The 18,129-nt window shown below is 41.1% G+C and overlaps 1 protein-coding gene across 6 annotated transcripts in view; it reads right to left on the bottom strand.

The window, feature by feature from the left end:
• The window catches only part of MED6 (mediator complex subunit 6), a 60,003-nt gene that overhangs the window by 11,300 nt on the left and 30,574 nt on the right, over positions 1-18,129 (bottom strand). For 3 of the 6 annotated variants that reach the window (XM_055288967.2, XM_055288968.2, XM_055288969.2), the window contains exons 1-4: positions 7,396-7,483; positions 4,368-4,527; positions 3,357-3,448; positions 49-131 (exon numbers count right to left, since the gene is read on the bottom strand). In XM_055288967.2, coding sequence (XP_055144942.1) covers positions 49-131; positions 3,357-3,448; positions 4,368-4,527; positions 7,396-7,417 — 357 coding nt within the window. In that variant the 5' untranslated portion in view covers positions 7,418-7,483. Of the gene's footprint in view, positions 1-48; positions 132-3,356; positions 3,449-4,367; positions 4,528-5,919; positions 6,026-7,395; positions 7,690-18,129 lie in introns of those variants that run through there. The other 3 variants (XM_063644398.1, XM_063644400.1, XM_063644399.1) reach the window with 3 other exon arrangements.

Genomic DNA, 18,129 nt, shown 5'->3' with positions numbered 1-18,129 from the left:
GCTAATTAAAAGTTTTCTTTAGTGCTTAAACAATGTGAAGACACTTACCACTCTAGAGTTTATAACTGATCCCAAGTCTGGTGCCTGATAGATCACTCCAGCAATGATATAGTAATCAGCTAGTGGGATAACTAAAACAGTGGGAAAAAAGGTTTATAAATACAGCTATGGACACAAACTGCTAAACAGATTCTCATAAAAAGAACTAAAATCTGACATTTTCCCATAAGGCAGGGTTTAGCAATTACTGTTTTGGTAAAGCTGTACTAGAAAACAGCCACATCCAATCATTTACACATTATCTATGGCTGCTCTGGCAATAATTGAGCATTGTCACAGAGACTACGAGGCCCACAAACCCCAAGTATTTAGTCACTGGCCCTTTTCAGAAAAAGTATGCCCACTGTTGCCCTCCAGCAGTGCTTCTCAAATTTTAATGTGCATCTGAATTACCTGGGGACCTTGTTAAAATTAGATTCTTATTCAGTAGGGATAGTGCATTTCTAACGAGTTTCCAAAAGATGCCAATACTGTTGTCAGTCAACCTTACTTAAGGGAGTAAGACCTTGGAGCAAGACAGACTGGGGGTCCAGTGTAAAGATATCAAATGCAATGAGCTTGCTTTTGTGCCCCAGTGCTGAGTCCTAAGGAATAAGATAGCTGCTAGTGAGGCTACTGCCATCCTGTGTAATTTCTATACCTTGAATCCTCTCACCATGGAAATCTTGTCTTGTCGCTGGTTTGCCTTGGTTCTAAAGTTCTCTTTTACTCTGGGCAGGGACTCTAGATCTTTGATTTTGAAACTAAATTTGGATTCCAGAATCATAACTTCTTTATCAAGTCATTCTCTGAAAACAATGCCAAATTAAAGGTTGTCCATAAATGTCTTAATGAGGGTATCTAATTGAGAGATGTAGCTAGAATAACACCCATCTGGCTCCCCTATCTTGAATCTTCTCTTCAGTATGACTTTATCCATGGTCTTGGCTTGATTCTAATGTCTTCAATTTCTGGTCATCACTGGAAACGGTGTCTAGCTCTTTGATTCAAAACCAAATCTGGACTCTACACTCTTCAGTGTTGTTTGTAAACCAAGTTTTCAGCAGGTAGTATAACCCAGGCGAGGCTTTTAGTTGAATGCATCACTGAAGATTTTCAACTGATCCTCTGTTAATTTGATATGACCGGATCTACCATGCATTTTGTGAAAGAATTAACTCAGTGGACTGAGATGAAAAAACAAAGTTAATTGTGGTCGTCAGCAAAGCCTGAGTCCTGTCCTCTCACTCTCCTCCCCAGACAGCATGAGCTTCACCACTCACTCCACCTTCTCTACCAACTACTGGTCCCTGGGATCCATCCAGGCACCCAGCTGCAGCACCCAGCCAGTCAGCAGCACGGCCAGCGTCTATGCAGACACCGGAGGCTCTGGTTCCCGGATCTCCGTGTCTTGCTCCACCAGCTTCCAGGGCAGATTGGGGTACGGGGACCTGGCCATGGGATGGCCAGGGTTCTAGCAGGAATGGGAGGCAACCAGACTGAGGAGGAGACCATGCAAAGCCTGAACCTACCCTGGTTCAATGCCTGGCCTCCTACCTGGACAGAGGAGCCTGGAGACCGAGAACCAGAGGCTAGAGAGCAAAATCCAGGAGCACCTGGATAAGAAGGGACCCCAGGTCAGAGACTGGGTCCATTACTTCAAGACCATCGAGCACCTGAGGGCTCAGATCTTCTCAAATACTGTGGACAATGCCCACATTGTTCTGCAGATCGACAATGCCCATCTTGCTGCTCACAGAGTCAAGTATGAGACAGAGCTGGCCATGTATCAGTCTGTATCCATGGGCTCTGCAATGTCAATGACACCAATGTCACTCGGCTTCAGCTACAGACAGAGATTGAGGCTCTCAAGGAGGAGCTGCTCTTCATGAAGAACCATGAAGAGGAAGTAAAAGGCCTACAAGCCCAGACTGCCAGCTCTGGGTTGACAATGAAGGTAGATAGCCCAAATCTCAGGACCTCGCCAAGATCATAGCAGACATCTGGGCCTAATACGAAGAGCTGGCTCAGAAGAACTGAGAGGAGCTAGACAAGTACTGGTCTCAGCAGATTGAGGAGAGCACCACAGTTGTCACCATGCAGTCTGCCAAGGTTGGAGCTGCTGAGGTGACGCTCACGGAGCTGAGAGGTACAGTCCAGTCCGTGGAGACTGACCTGGACTAGATGAGAAATCTGAAGGCCAGTTTGGAGAACAGCCTGAGGGAGGTGGAGGCCCGCTACGCCCTGCAGATGGAGCAGCTCAACAGGATCCTGCTGTACCTGGAGTTGGAGCTGGCACAGGCCGGGGCAGAGGCAGCACCAGGCCCAGGAGTATGAGGCCCTGCTGAACATCAAGGTCAAGCTGGAGGCTGAGATCACTACCTACCACCGCCTGCTGGAAGACAGCCAGGACTTCAATTTTGGTGATGCCCTGGACAGCGGCAACTCCGTGCAAACCATCCAAAAGACCCCACCCGCCAGGTAGTGGATGGCAGAGTGGTGTCTGAGACCAACAACATCAAAGTTCTGAGACATTAAGCCAGCAGAAGCAGGGTACCCTTTGAGGAGCAGGAGGCAAATAAAAAGTTCAGAGGTCAAAAAATAAAACAAAGTTACTTGGGATGCTTGACGTTCAGTCGGTATACCAACTGTGCTCACAGAAAGAGGTAGCTTTGATGCAGCGAGTTGCTCTGACTGCTAGTGCTTGAAGAGTTGTCCTTGGGCATGCTTGAAGAGTCCTGGTATCCAAGTATACAACTAGTGGAACCTGGCTTTTGAAACATTTCCTACACGATAGTTATGCTGGTTGTACTAGCCTTTGCAGACAATTTGTACAAACAATGTGATTATAGTAGACATCAGATTTCTTCTGGAAAATCTAAAAATTTGGTGGGCAGAGGATGTCCAAGCAACCAGTCCTCTATAAAAATCCCTGGCTCAGAGTCTCAAATAGACCTCCCTGAGCAGACATATTGAATGCAGCTACAGTTCACTGCTGGATGGAGAGCACACTCTGTGGCGCTTCACAAGCAAGAGGGAAAGTGTAGGAAACTTGCACATGGATTCCTACAGACCCCACCTGACATGTCTTTTTCCAGTACTAATCTGGCTGGCCCTTACTGTGTTGTCATAACAAATCTTAGCTGTAAGTAAAACCATATGCTAAGTCTGGTGAGTCCTCCAGCATAGTACTGAACATGTATGTGGTCTTGGAGACCCCCCAAACAGAAACCAATCAAGAAAACAAGTTAGGTCAGGAAGTAAATAAATCATGGTATTTCAAAAAGAAATCAATGCCTAAAGTTTACACATTTTACCTTGGGCAGGGGACTGCCGCTGTTGCTTCCGAATGATGAAAAGAATGGGCTCTTGAGCATGCAAAAGGATGTATTCGATTCCAACCATCTGACTGAAAACAGAACACAGACATCCAAAGATCTATAAATGCCCTACAAATAATTTTATAAGACATTCAAATTATTATATAAAAATGCAGCAACACTTTAAGTAGGATTAAAACTGCCTATGTTTGATGTTAAAATCTGGCTGTTGAGTAAAACTGGCTGTTTTCCCAGACAGGTGGCATATAGATAAAGTAAGATTTGTTTTTAAGCAACAAAATTTCTCTACAAAAATATATTATAAATTTAAATCTAAGTATTTTCAGTCAGGAAAGTACACCGAAGAGTGTCTATTTCAAAAAGGCAATCAAAATGCCATGATGCTTCCTGACCAAATCTACGAATACATACAAAATATAAAAATAAACATGAAGACACAACTATATATACCACCAAACTAGAAAACATCAAAAACTTTATCCTCATCCCAACAAATTTTTTTACCTGACAGATTATGTTTAAAAGCAACAATAAGTTGTCTCAACAGCTGTATTTGTCCCATAACAAAAGCCATTTAAAATATAACAGATATTTAATTTTATAAGCTCCTCCTCAATATTTAGCTGACAATAGGAAAATTATATCAACAGTTGTTTCAAACACTTTTGTAATATAAACTAGACATAAAAGGGACAATAATTATAGTTGCCTGGTTGAGAATAACAGTAGCATTGCCAAAATCACTCATCAGATTGAAATCTAAACCTGTTATATTGTAATTAAACATTATGAAGTTATACAGAAAAGACCTCTGTTAAAAGTGAATACTAACAGTTACCTTGCATGTCAAATTTGCATAAACCCAAACAAAACTCCAGTTTTTCTTCTAAAAGTTCTACTCTGCACTTCATGATCCACAGCTTGAAAGAACTGTTCATTGCAAAACTTGTATTTGGTAAAAGTGCTAACCTTCTTAAAATAACTTACTTCAAGTGTTCTAATGTTAGCCTCTGCATTTTGACCACTTCATTATTACATGTTCTGTCATAAAAAGGATTACTTCTTTCTGAAAAGTAATCCAGGACACTACCACTGTTCAAAATAGGGATCCAAGAGCTGTCAACCCAAGAAATTCCCAGCAGATTGTCTATGGGAAAGAAAACAAAATGATAAAGGATTAGAAAAAAAGAAAGAATCCAATCCAACAAATATTTATTATATATCGAATGTAGTAGGCACTATGAATATAAGGATGACGTAGATACTAACCAACACACTCTCATGATGTAACAGAAGAGATTATGCAAGAAAGCAATAACATGATTAAGTGCTACGATAAAGACATGGTGAAACCCTGTCTCTACTAAAAATACAAAAAAATTCTGGCTGGGCACGGTGGCTCACACCTGTAATCCCAGCACTTTAGGGGGCTGAGGTAGGTGGATCACCTGAGGTTAGGAGTTTGAGACCAGCCTGACCAACATGGAGAAACTCTGTCTCTACTAAAAATACAAAATTAGCCTACTAAAAATACAAAATACAAAATGCGTGGTTGCGCATGCCGATAATCCCAACTACTTGGGAGACTGAGGCAGGAGAATCGCTTGCACCAGAAGGCAGAGGCTGTGGTGAGACGAGATCACACCATTGGACTCCAGCCTGAGCAACAAGAGTGAAACTCTGTCTCAAAAAAAGAAAAAAACAAAACAAAAAAATCAGCCGGGCATGGTGGTGGACACCTGTAATCCCAGCTACTTGGGAGGCTGTGGCAGGAGAATCGCCTGGACCCAGGAGGCGGAGGTTGCAGTGAGCCAAGATCGCGCCACTGCACTCCAGCCTGGGCGACACAGCGAGACCCTGTCTCAAAAAAAAAAGACATGAAGAAATGTGTTACAAAACTACAGACGACCTGGGGAAACGACAATCATATTTCATGTGGTGAGAAGGTAGGTTTTAGCATGATATGTTAAAGAATAAACAGAAACTTACACAGAGAAAAGGGCAAAGTAATTCCAAGCAGCGAGAATGTATATACAGAGGTGTAAAAATATAAAGTATATTATATCTTTAGAGAATAATTTCATTAAGTGAAGAAGTGATAAGATTTAAAATTTAGAAAGGACTTTTTTTTATTGGAAATCCTTCATGCTGGCAAGGAATTCAAAATTTTCAAATAACATGTATGCCCAAGAGAACACATCTATAGCTACCAGTTTGAGATCTCTCAATTAGGGATAGAGAAGTTAGGAAGCTATTATTGTAGATGAGATGATAATGATGTAAAAGCTACGGGATAAACAGTAAGTAGAGTTCCCTTAACTACAGCCACACGGTTTCATATTTAGAGTAGAATTAAACCACAGGTTTTAAAAAGACATGATAGAGCTAGATACTTTTAATAAATGAGCTTGTAATGGCTATTGGCTTTCATGCTTCATACCCCTGACTGTACTGAACACCACTAGGTGTAAATCATGAACATCAAAATGCCTATACCATACTGGTTGAAAAACTTCAATCTCTCTTATACTGTCATTACCTCAGGCATCTTCAAAGAAGTCAGACCTAATTCAAGGTGACTGGCAGTTTTGAGCCAAGTGACTCAACTGAGAAAAATTATATAAAGGTAAAATGTACTTTGTGTGCTATAAAATAAAGGAGACAGATAAAGTGCGTTAATAACCAAATAATTAGTATAGACCATTTAGATAGTTCATCATAACTGGATCATGCAATAACCAAATACACAACAGGCCGGAAATAACATTTTCAGAAATGGCCTCCTAACTGGTTTTCCTAATTCTACCCTTGCCCTCCTACACTGTTCCCAGCAGCCAATGTAATCCTAAAAAAAAGTCAGATCACATCATTTCTCTGATGGAAACCCCTCCAATGGCTCTCCGTTTTACTCAGAGGAAAATCCAAAGACCTTATCATAGCTTTCAACACCTTTCTGACCTCATCTCCTTCCCACATCCTCTCTCACTTCCCTCCAGCCACACTGGCCTCCTGGCTGTTCCTTTAACACATCAAACACACTCTTATTTTAGAGTCTTTGCCATGATCCTAACAATCTGAATTATAAGTAAAACATTTTACAAACTAAATGTTTCTCTTTTTTATTCTGTAGCAAGGCAACACGTTGACATAGCCCAAGCATTCTAACAGCATTCTAACAATCATAAGTGATGAAATTAATAATGAAAGACACGTATGTAAAATCATGATCCAGAAGTGCTGAAGAGCACCGGATAACTATAAATGAGAATATTTGTAATAAATGTGTTAGACCCCAATCCAGTTAATATTAAAAAAAAGGCATCTCAAACACCTCCCTTTAAAAATCAAGTACTGTATACACAAACAAAAACAACTCTACGTGCTCCCCAAGATCAAGCAGCAGTTAAGGGGTGGCATCTCCATACATTTATTCACTCACTGATTCAATATTTGAGTACCTCTACAGTTCAGCTGTGAAAAAAATACGACCCCTGCCCATAATAATTGCTGGACGTTCGGTGTAAAGTATTATCGACTCAAAAAAAAAAGAAAATATTTGGGATTCATGCTCAGGGACCCGTGCGGCGCGGTCTAAAGAATTAGGCAGCCACCACGCCAAGCCCCAAGAGATGAATCAAATCAAGTTGGCTCATTACCCCATTCCCTTCTCTGCCTAAAGGCTATTCCTTCACTCCAAAAGAATAGCCCTAATGTTGTTGCAGAGATATGGGTGTAGAACAATACTCCAGCTCTGAAAGCTCAAAACCCAGAGCTTCTTCCAACCCCTTCTCTCCGACGCTTCCAAGAGACGCTCCAAGAACTTGGAAAAAAAAAAAAAAACAAACAAACAAACTCGTCAACGTTTCGCTAGATCACAGCCTTGGGTTGTCCACAAAAACAACTCAAAAAAGCTTGAGACCTCACACAAAGGAACCTAAACCTTGAAACAGCGAGCTATAACATCCCAAACTAGTCCATAGACAATCAAGAGACAAAATATAGCAATACAGTATACCTCGGATATCCACCGCCGCCATAATTCCGAAAGCGTTCACAGGCTCTCTTTCCGGCGCAAAGTAAACGTAAGCCTAGGCCGCCGGAAGCAGCGGGTTGAAAAGAGTGCGCATGGGTGAGGAGGGACATAGCGCGGAAGAGGGGGCGGGGCGGGCAGAGAGAGGCAGGGCTGGGAGGTGCGGGTGGGAGGGGAGGGGAGGGGAGGGGAGGGGGCGGAAAGCGGGAGAGGCGGGGGGAGGCGGGAAACGCGAGGTGGGCTGGGGGGATGGGAGGGGAAGGGACGCAGAAAGGTTGGTGCAGGGGAGCAGGGAAAGACTAGAAGAGGGATGGGCCGAAGAAGGAGAACGGGAGGGCGGATTACTGGGAAAAAAATTAGAAGACTTAGAGGACAGAAAGACCGAGTGGAGTCCCGCCCCACGCCCACCACTGATGGAAGAATTCTGTCTTGATCGTCTGTGATCGTCAAGAAAACAAATTCTGATGCTGTAGAGTTGTGCTTGGGGGCGTGTCTTAATTTTAAAAGCTCCTCGTGTATCCACTGAGCTATCAGATTTAGGAACGATGGTCATATTTTTCTCCCTCAGGTATTGGGATGGGACAGGACTTAAGAATTTGGGAGTCATTTATTGGCTTTTATGTGACTAAATCCATTAAAAATCTAAACCAATTAAAGAAGCCTCTGAGAAAAATTTCACAACACAGGAAATGCTTCTGAAGTGAAATATTAATAAGATTAAGAGAAAGGGAATACCCCTGGGTCCCAGGGTAATGAGCAAATGTCTGCATTCCAAGTAGTCTGGAGTAGGTAGCAAGACTCCAAAGAGGGAATGATTCTGTGTACGGGGAAGCTACAGAAAGCCTCAGATTCTCAAGCTTCAGTGTGGCTCTGTAAAAGCAAAACGATACAGAAATATGCAAACAACACACAGATACTAGGAAGAGGATGCCAAAATCTGAAGGAGGGATGAGGGCGGGTGCCTAAATCTTCTCCAAAACTTAGGTACTGCGAAGACTCCCCAAGAATTTAACCACAACCCAGGGGCAAGAGGGGAAGACCATAAATTTAATTGGGATTTTCAACCTCATAGACAAGGAATTCAAAATTTTTTAACTCCGTAGAATAAAAGTACATTGCCTGTACATTTCAGTTTGGGAATTTTCTGCCTGAGATGGTTATGTATAAAATAGGTGTCCCAACAGAAGTATGTGCATGCACAGAGTAGAGTTTTGAGAGAGAATTTTTCAGGAGGGCCTGGTTGGGAGCCTAGTGGGAGGACATTGCAAAAAGGAGGAGTATCGTGTCCAATAAAAAGTGTGATACATAAAGCTTTTTGTTTTGTTTTTCTAGTTTTTTGTTTCCTTGTGTTTTGATTAGGCTAGAAGATCAGGAAGAATAGTGACAGAATGCAGATCTGTAGATAATAAAACATATGGTATGCATGGTAAATAAGACCTGGAAGCTCAACCTTCATTTTGTAGGCAGTGGGAGAAATGTGATCAAGCTTCCATTTTAGAAAGATTACTTGAGGAAGGCAGGGCGAGGTGGCTCACGCCTGTAATCCCAGCACTTTGGGAGGCCAAGATGGGAGGATTGCTTGAGCCCAGGAGCTGGAGACCAGCCTGGTCAACATAGTGAGATTCCCATCTCTATTTCTTTTATATTAATTGTTTCAATTAATAAAGAAATAGAAATAAAAAAGATTGTGGTAACAAAAACAAGAGAACACAAGATAGGGAGGAAGCCACTTTGGGTAGTACAGTCAGGACAGGCCTCTCTCAGGAAGTGATACCTGAGATGAGACCTGGAAGATGAAAGCAAATCACTCATGTGAAGAGCTGGGGCACAAGCATATCAGGCAGAGGGGACCATGGACCCTACAGTGGGAAAGGGGTTGGTGTGAGAACTGTAGCAAGGCCGGTGTAAGCTGGGTTGTGTGAGTGAAGGATGAATGGTGGGAAAAGAGACTGGGAATGAAGGCGGGGGCCAGATGATAGAGAGCCTGGTCAATAATTTATTTTTTATTCAAAGAACATAGGAACTATTAAAAGATTTGAAAGAGTAGAATGCCACAAAGGTGTTAGTTCTGACTGGAAATTTGTTTATGGATGTCAAAAGTATTTGCTGTGCTTATTGAGCCACTTACTATGGATGAGGCACTGTGCTAAGCACTTTGATGAACTATCTAGTTGTTCCCTCAAAACAATTTTATGAGGCAGAAGCTATTACTCCCATTTTTAAATGAGACTGACTGAAGCAGATGAGCTAGCTTCTCGCCAAACTTATTATCTACTTGAGTATACAGCTAAGCTATATTTTCCACCACCCTTGTACCTGGATGGAGCTATGTAGCCGGTTCTCAAGGGACTGTGAATGGAAGTGATAAGTGTTACCTCCAGGCCAAGATAGTGAAAAACACTGGTTCCATCTTCACTTTCTCTCTCCATATTCACCAGCTAGATGCCAGAAAAACCTCAGGTCATGGATTGAAAGTGGTGGTGATGGGGAGTTGGGGGGGTAGGGTCTCTGAATGACTGACCACAGGTGCTGAGCCACCTTGCTGACCTAAACTGGATCCAAAGCAAGAAATAAGATTTTATTGTGTTAAAACACACACATGCACACAAAATTGCTATGTACTGTCTCCTCCATAAAATCAGTAATACTGGTGTAATCTATTTTCTGTAGGATATATTAAAATGTGTACCTGCCTCTGCTATATACAGTATGACCTTCTGAGGCTTTATGATTTGGAAACTTAGATAATTTAATATGTAAGTGTAAGAATGCAAGTAAGTGAAACCCCGTCTCTACCAAAAATACAAAAAAAAAAAAAAAAAAAAAAAAAAAAAAAAAATTAGCCGGGCGTGGTGGCGGGCGCCTGTAGTCCCAGCTACTCGGAGAGGCTGAGGCAGGAGAATGGCGTGAACCCAGGAGGTGGAGCTTGCAGTGAGCCGAGATTGCGCCACTGCACTCCAGCCTGAGCGACAGAGCGAGACTCCGTCTCAAAAAACAAAAAACGAAAAACAAAACAAAACAAAAAAAACAAAGAATGCAAGTAAAAGAGAAAAAACAAGATCTTCACTATGGAAGTGGAAATGATTTCTGATTGGTTAAAGATGAAATGATGCTCTTGGATAATTGATAATGTGTGGTACCCATCATCCTCCATAAGATCACCATCTAGAAAAACAGCTTTTCTTCACACACGCTCCCTTTAAATACCTGACACCATGATCCTCATTACTATGTTTTTCTTTCTCTAACATTCTCTCCAATATTCTAAATTTACACGTCATGTCATCCCACTCTGTACCTATAGAAATGTGTGCCCTTCCTTATAGGAATACCTCGATAATTGCGTGGCCTGAATTCAGACTCTTTTCTAAAAAAAAAAATTCTCTAGACTGTAAACTCTATGAGGACATGGTCATGTCTGTGTTTGCCTGGTGTTACTTACTTAGTCTCTGGCAGTGTGTTTTTGATACAGTAGGTGTTCAACAAATATTTGTTGAATGAACAAATTCATGTAGAAATGAATGGATGATATAGTGGCCCTCAGATAAATAATAAACTTCATTAATTCAATAATAAATGAAATATGAAATTGTTAATGGAAATTGATTTATGGGAAGTTATAAGAAAATTCTTAAAATCTCTCCTGATGTTAGAATAATGCCAAATGCACAACTTTATTTATACTAATATTCTAAATAAAAACAACATGGTTATATTTTATTTGGTGTCCTATCAGGAAAGTATTTTAGCAAATGACAAATGTGTGGGGTGTTTTTCCTTCTTATTTAGTGAGGAAAAGTCCAGCTACTTCATTATAGAAAGCAGAAAATTGCCTTAGAAATACTGAGGAATTATCTCTGAAAAGTTACCTTGGAAACTCTGAGATTGGCCCCAGTGGTCTAGGGAGAGATATGGTACCAATTTTTTTGTGATTTAAGGGTTACAAGAAAAGCTACACAACCCCTTAAGGCAAATGCCAAAACCTGACCTGTGGCAGTAATTCTGAAAGCAGCTGTTCACCTTAGGAAGTGGCTGTAATCATAAACAAAAAAAATCTAATCACAAAGCTTTAACCCTAGAATCCTAAACATAGAGTACAAATAAGCTTAGTCCAAACAGAATCATCTTCCCTCAAAGAACCTTTGTGGATTTTCCTCTCATTGCAGGATAGTTGTCAAGGGCTCATGAGATTACACAGCACTAACTTTAAGCAAGACTCCATCAAGGCATCAAAAAGCAATAACAAAGGCAAACTAGGTAATCATACTCCAGTATGGCATGAGAAAATATTTAATAACCCCCACATTCTTTGGGGTGAATATTTAATAACCCCCACATTCTTTGGGGTGAGTATGCCCCTGAGATGCTTGGTTAATTCTGGAGCAGAGCAAAGAGAAGCATCCCAAGGAAGATACTTGACTGCCAACTCAATACGGCAGGTAGGGACTCAAAGTCAAATTGCTGTGTCTCAAGGAACAATCCCAGCAAACCCTGAAAAGGAGGTGGCTGTGGCAGTATCTTGGAAATCTGCTGGTAGTTCTTGCTTTACTCTTAAGGATCTGTGGGTAGAGGATTAGACAGTTTCCTGAAGAAAAATGCAGGGAAGAAAGCAGTAATTCTGGGACCTTATCAGTAATAAAGTAGCTCAATGTATTCTCATATTGTCCTTTTAATCTGGGCTATATCTAAACCCACGTCTCCCTTTTTAATTATATTTCTTTCTTCTTTTTTTTATGATGAATGTCACCAAAGATTTATCCAATTTGATTGTACTTTTAAAGAATGAACTTTTATCTTGATTAATTCACTCTATTATATTTTTTCTGTTTCACTTATTTCTGTTCTTTTTTTGTTCATATTTTTATTCTATTTCCTTTGGCTTTATTCTGTTGTTCTTTTTCTAATTTACTGAGATGAACATTAAACAATTAATCTTCAGCTTCTATTCTTTTTTTTGAGACGGAGTCTCCCTCTGATGCCCAGGCTGGAGTGCAGTGCAGTGGTGCAATCTTGGCTCACTGCAAGCTCCGCCTCTGGGGTTCAAGCATTTCTCCTACTTCAGCCTCCCAGGTAGCTGGATTACAGGCACCCACCACCACTCCTGGCCAATTTTTTTTGTATTTTTAGTAGAAATGGGGTTTCACCACGTTGGCCAGGCTGGTTTCAAACTCCTGACCTCAAGTGATCTGCCCCCACTTTGGCCTTCCAAAGTGTTGGGATTACAGGCGTAAGCCACCATGTCCGGCCTTCTATTCATTTCTTAAGTAAGCACGTAAGGCTATAAATTTTCCCCCAAAGAAACACTTTCATTGTATACCTTAAGTTTTGATGTATAGTATTTTCTTTATCATTTAGTTCTAAGTGTTTTTTAAGTTTTGATTTGATTTTTTCTTTGTGAGTTATTTTTTAATTCCCAGGTATATGGAATTTTAAAATTTATCTTTTTGTTAACTTTTTTTTTTTTTTGAGACATTGTCTCGCTCCATTGCAATTCTCCTGCCTCAGCCTCCCCAGTAGCTGGGACTAAAGGCACGCACCACCACACCCAGCTAATTTTTTGTATTTTTAGTAGAGACGGGGATTCACCATGTTGGCCAGGCTGGTCACAAAGTCCTGGCCTCAGGTGATTCACCTGCCTTGGCCTCCCAAAGTGCTGGGATTACAGGCATGAGCCACCATGCCCGGCCTGTTATTAACTTCTAACTCAATTGCGTTTTCCTCAAGGAACATGTTCTACATAATACCTATTCTTTAATTTTCATTTGGTTTTGCTTCATGCCTTATATGATCATGTGTGCTTAAGAAACCAATGCCTTCTCTAAGTGCTGGATACAAAATCTGGCAGTGTTAGACACCCCAGCTTCTCAATACTGTCTTTTCTTGGTCTCCACAGCACCACCCTCCACTAGTATTTCTGCCACCTCTCAGACTATTCCTTTTCTATTCCTTACAGTGGCTTCTCTTCCTCTGTTTTACCTATAAGACCTCTAATCCTCAGCCCCACCCCTCATCTTTCCTATCTTCCTGCTTTTCACTCTCCTCTCTGGATGATTTAATTCACACTGTGGCTGCAGTTTTTTTCTCTGTTATCATGGCTCACAAAACAGCCTAATCTAAACCTCTCTCATGAGTCCCAGGAACGTCTTTGTAACTGCATACTGGATAGCTCCAACTTGCTGTTCTGTTTCAAAGTACAAGAGATTCACTCTTACCTGTATTCTTGATCTTACTAAGAAACCTTGCCACTCCCTCTTCCTTACCTCCCACACTAATCTAGTGCGAAGTCTTGTCCATTCTTCTCAGGCTCCTCTCTCGAATCAGGCTTCTCCTCTGCATCTCCACTGCTATTCTTCCCATCCCAGTGCCCATTCTGTCTTGCCTGAACATTGTTGCCAGGGTAATTTTTCCATAAATAGTGTTTTCTTGCTCTAAAAGCTTTACCGACTCTATTTTCAGCCCACAACATGAAATGTAAATGGGCCCCAACCTACTTTTCAGCATTATCTCTCAACCCGAAATCACCACTGCACACACTGAACCCCTGCAACACTGAGCTTCTCACAGATCCCCGGACTGTCTGAGATGTTTATATCTCTGGGCCTTTGGACATGGTTCTACCTGGAAACTTGGAATGCTATTGTGTCTCTATCCTCACTCACACCCTTAACCCAGCACACAGGAGAGCAAATGTGTATGCACACACGCATACACACAAACATAAATTTATCTGGAAAATTCTACTCATGTGAAAGCAAGATTAGACTATGTAAACAAAAAAACTGGCCAGGTGCGGTGGCTCACGCCTGTAATCCCAGCACTTTGGGAGGCTGAGGCGGGTGGATCATGAGGTCAGGAGATCAAGACCATCCTGGCTAACACGGTGAAACCCCGTCTCTACTAAAAATACAAAAAAAAAATTAGCCGGGCGTGGTGGCGGGCACCTGTAGTCCCAGCTACTCGGGAGGCTGAGGCAGGAGAATGGCATGAACCCCAGAGACGGAGCTTGCAGTGAGCCGAGATCATTCCACTGCACTCCAGCCTGGGTGACAGAGCGAGACTCTGTCTCAAACAACAACAACAACAACAACAAACTAAAAAAAGGTTTGTTATTCTGTAGATGCTGACGATGATTAATGAAATTTTAGTTGGAGACAAATAGGTGGGTAGGGAGAAGGCAGGAAACAGGAAATAACATGTCAGCAAATAGTCCCCTTCTCTTCATCATTTCTCTGTTGACTTGATAGCAAATTTTCCTAAGCCACCATAAAATATCATGTTCAATTCCACTTCTTCTCAGACACCTAGGTGCCCAAGCATTTGGCTAATTGGATAACTCTATATGGATGACTCTATATCCCAATTCACCTTCATGTTACTTTCCCCTGGGATTGGTCACCTGGTAACCCTGATCCCAGGCTTGTCTTCCTAGTAATTATGTTGTTTGTATTCTCTTATAATTATCTCCTGTTGAGTTTTCCTGAAGTTTACATTTATTTCTAAACCTACAATATGTGGACATAAAGAAATATTTTATTTTCATAGGCTCATGTATAGTGTGTATTTATATAAGGACATTTACAAGATATTTACTAATAGGAAGAAAATTTCTGGGTTTTTGTTCCATTTCCTGCCAGATGAAAGTGACCCTTCCCCCACCAGTGTCTGTCCATGTGGCTATGGCTTTATGTGATTTCCATACATAAAGTGAGCTAATTCTTTACATTTCTGTGGGTGGTCAAGAATAAGATTCAATGTCATTTCACAGATCAGGGTTAAAAGAAGATTTTAGGCCGGGACAGTGGCTCATGCCTATAATCCCAACACTTTGGGAAGCCAAGGCAGGAGGATCACCTGAGGTCAGGAGTTCGAGACCAGCCTGGCCAATAGGTGAAACCCTGTCTGTACTAAAAAATACAAAAATTAGCCAGGCGTGGTGGTGCGTGCCTGTAATCCCAGTTACTCAGGAGGCTGAGGCAGGAGAGCCATTTGAATCCAGAAGGCGGACGTTGCAGTGAGCTGAGATTGTGCCACTGCACTCCAGCCTGGGCGACACAGGAAGACTCAAAACCAAAAACATAAAAATAAAAATAAAAAATATAAGATTTTAAAAATTCACTATCAGCCAAATAAACCTTAGCAGCAGGGAAAAAAAGGTTGAAAATAATAGACTTTATAATACAGTGTCTTTTCTTCTCTCCAGTTTGTGCTATAAGTTATCTTCAAGTTATAAGCAAATGAAGAGTACCAATGTATATAATTTTTGGATGTACAGTAAACCCGTGTAAACAATGTAAAACCATATTGTATATGTGTTAACATTCAGGGCTTTAAAAAATATGCTATGTACAAACCTGAAAATATTTGTCTGATTCATGGACAAGTCACTCAAACAAACAATTTGCAGTCTTCATTTATTTATGCTTTCAGCTCTCAGTTGTGGGTGGGTACAGAATGGCCATATAATCCAATATTGTAATACAAAGTGAAAAATGATGTAATAGATATTATAAGTTTACAGAATATGAGTCAGCTCTAAAGCCCCCATGGAGGTGTGGAATTATGGGAAAGGCTTCTATTCTTAACATGCTTAAGTTTGTATTTTAGATAAATAAGACATACACGTATACGTATATACACTCAAAGATAAAACAAGTAATTCATAATTTTTGTTGCAAATCTATTACTCCTCTTATCAGAAAACTGTATTTACACATAAGAATTTGTCGGCCGGGCACGGTGGCTCACACCTGTAATCTCAGCACTTTGGGAGGCCGAGGCAGGCAGATCACGAGGTCAGGAGATCGAGACCATCCTGGCCAACACAGTGAAACCCCATCTGTACTAAAAATACAAAAAATTAGCTGGGTGTGGTGGTGGGCGCCTGTAGTCCCAGGTACTTGGGAGGCTGAGGCAGGAGAATGGCTTGAACCCAGGAGGCGGAGCTTGCAGTAAGCCAAGATTGCGCCACTGCACTCCAGCCTGGGCGACAGAGCGAGACTCCGTCTCAAAAAAAAAAAAAAAAAAAAAGAATTTGTCAGATCTCAAAAGCAAGATTGCAAATCATAGTGATCATTGTATATTTTAATATAGAATGAAAATAAATTTGACTTTGAGATATAGTTGAAATGGAAATAAATCAGATGTGAAATTAGATTGAATAAGTTCAAAGTGGTAATGAAAATAAGCCTTGTATGTATAAATTCAATAAAAGTATTTGTCTCCATACAGGCATAGCAAACACAGGTGGAAAGATTTTACAAAAGTATTATGGGGACAAGAGTTACTTTATTTTAAAAGCCAATCTGCCATGTAATTTCTGATTAACCAGGAGTTGGGGAATGCCTCCAAAATGGCTAGCTGATGTATTTACCCTTTATGTAGAATCATCTACTTATTGTAGGTTTCCTCCAAAACAACGCTTGTTGTCACAGAAATCACAGGCTGTGATGCTCAAAACTGGCTACACATTCCTTCCAGAGCACGTATGCTTTCTTCTCAAGATATAAGCCCTGGGTCTGGGGCTTGAGGTATGGAGATCTACCTATCTTGCATGTGCCCAAAACCACAGTTGTGTCTGTAAATTCCCCATAATAAATTACCCAAAACCAACAAAGTGGATTTGTTCACCTCTTTCTTTGGTTTTTCATCTCCTTTGGCATTTAGGAGTTGCTTTGCCCTCTCACGGAACAGGTAGAATCTTTAAATTATTTGGTGATGTTCATATTGCTTATTATTAAGGCAAAGCACTAGAAATACCTGTCCAGACTCTCAGAATTCCCAAAATACAAAAACTTGAGCCCAGATTAATAGTTCTTGATAGAGCTATACTTACAAGGGTCACTGCCACATGGCAGTTCAATTTAACTTGTTCAAACCACATTCCATGAGATGCAGCAGTGGTAAATATTAAGGAATAAATGAACTAGAGTGGATAATACTGTTACCTTCGTTATTCAATTCACCCAAGCTAATATAATTCTAGGTATAAGAGGCGTTTTAATTGGGTGTGGTGGTGCATGCTAGTAGTCTCAGTTACTTGAGAGACTGAGGGAAGGATTGCTTGAGTCCAGGAGTTCTAGGCTGTAATGCCTGGAGCCCACTGGATGTCTGCACTAAGTCTGGCATCAATATGGTGACCCCCTGTGAGCAGGGGACAATCAGGTTGCTTGAGGAGGAGTGAACTGGCCCAGGTTGGAAACCTCTGTCAAAACTCCCATGCTGATCAGTAGTGGGATGGTGCCTGTGAACAGCCACTGCACCCCAGCCTGGGCAACATAGTGAGACCCTGTCTCAAAAATAAATTAATTAATTAAATTAAGTTTCTTAAAGTCAGCTAAGCCAAAATATAACTGGGTTGGGAAAATGTCAACAAAACTAGAATAATAGTTGATGTTTACATGTTAAGTACTTATGATATGCCAGGCACAGTCCGAAGTGCTTTAGAAATTTTGTCACATTTAATCCTCCCAATAACCTGATGTGGTAGTTACTATTAAATCTCCAACTTACATACAAGAAAACAGAAGCTTAGGGAAGTTAAACAAGTCACTCAATCTTACAAATGTGATCAATGGAGGAGCACAAGTGTCCAGAATCCTTACTCTTTCCCATTTTGCTGTTCTGCCTCTAACATATTGAACACAGCAACTGAAATTTGAACTAGGTATTGAAAGTTGAGTATTATTTTCCTGGTGGAGGAAAGGGAAAGGGCGCTTTTCT

Source organism: Symphalangus syndactylus, chromosome 8, assembly GCF_028878055.3.
Source record: "Symphalangus syndactylus isolate Jambi chromosome 8, NHGRI_mSymSyn1-v2.1_pri, whole genome shotgun sequence".
NCBI classification, from domain to species: Eukaryota; Metazoa; Chordata; class Mammalia; order Primates; family Hylobatidae; genus Symphalangus; species Symphalangus syndactylus.
The sequence above is the reverse complement of the archived record's forward strand: the minus strand, read 5'-3'. Positions and strand labels throughout refer to the sequence as shown.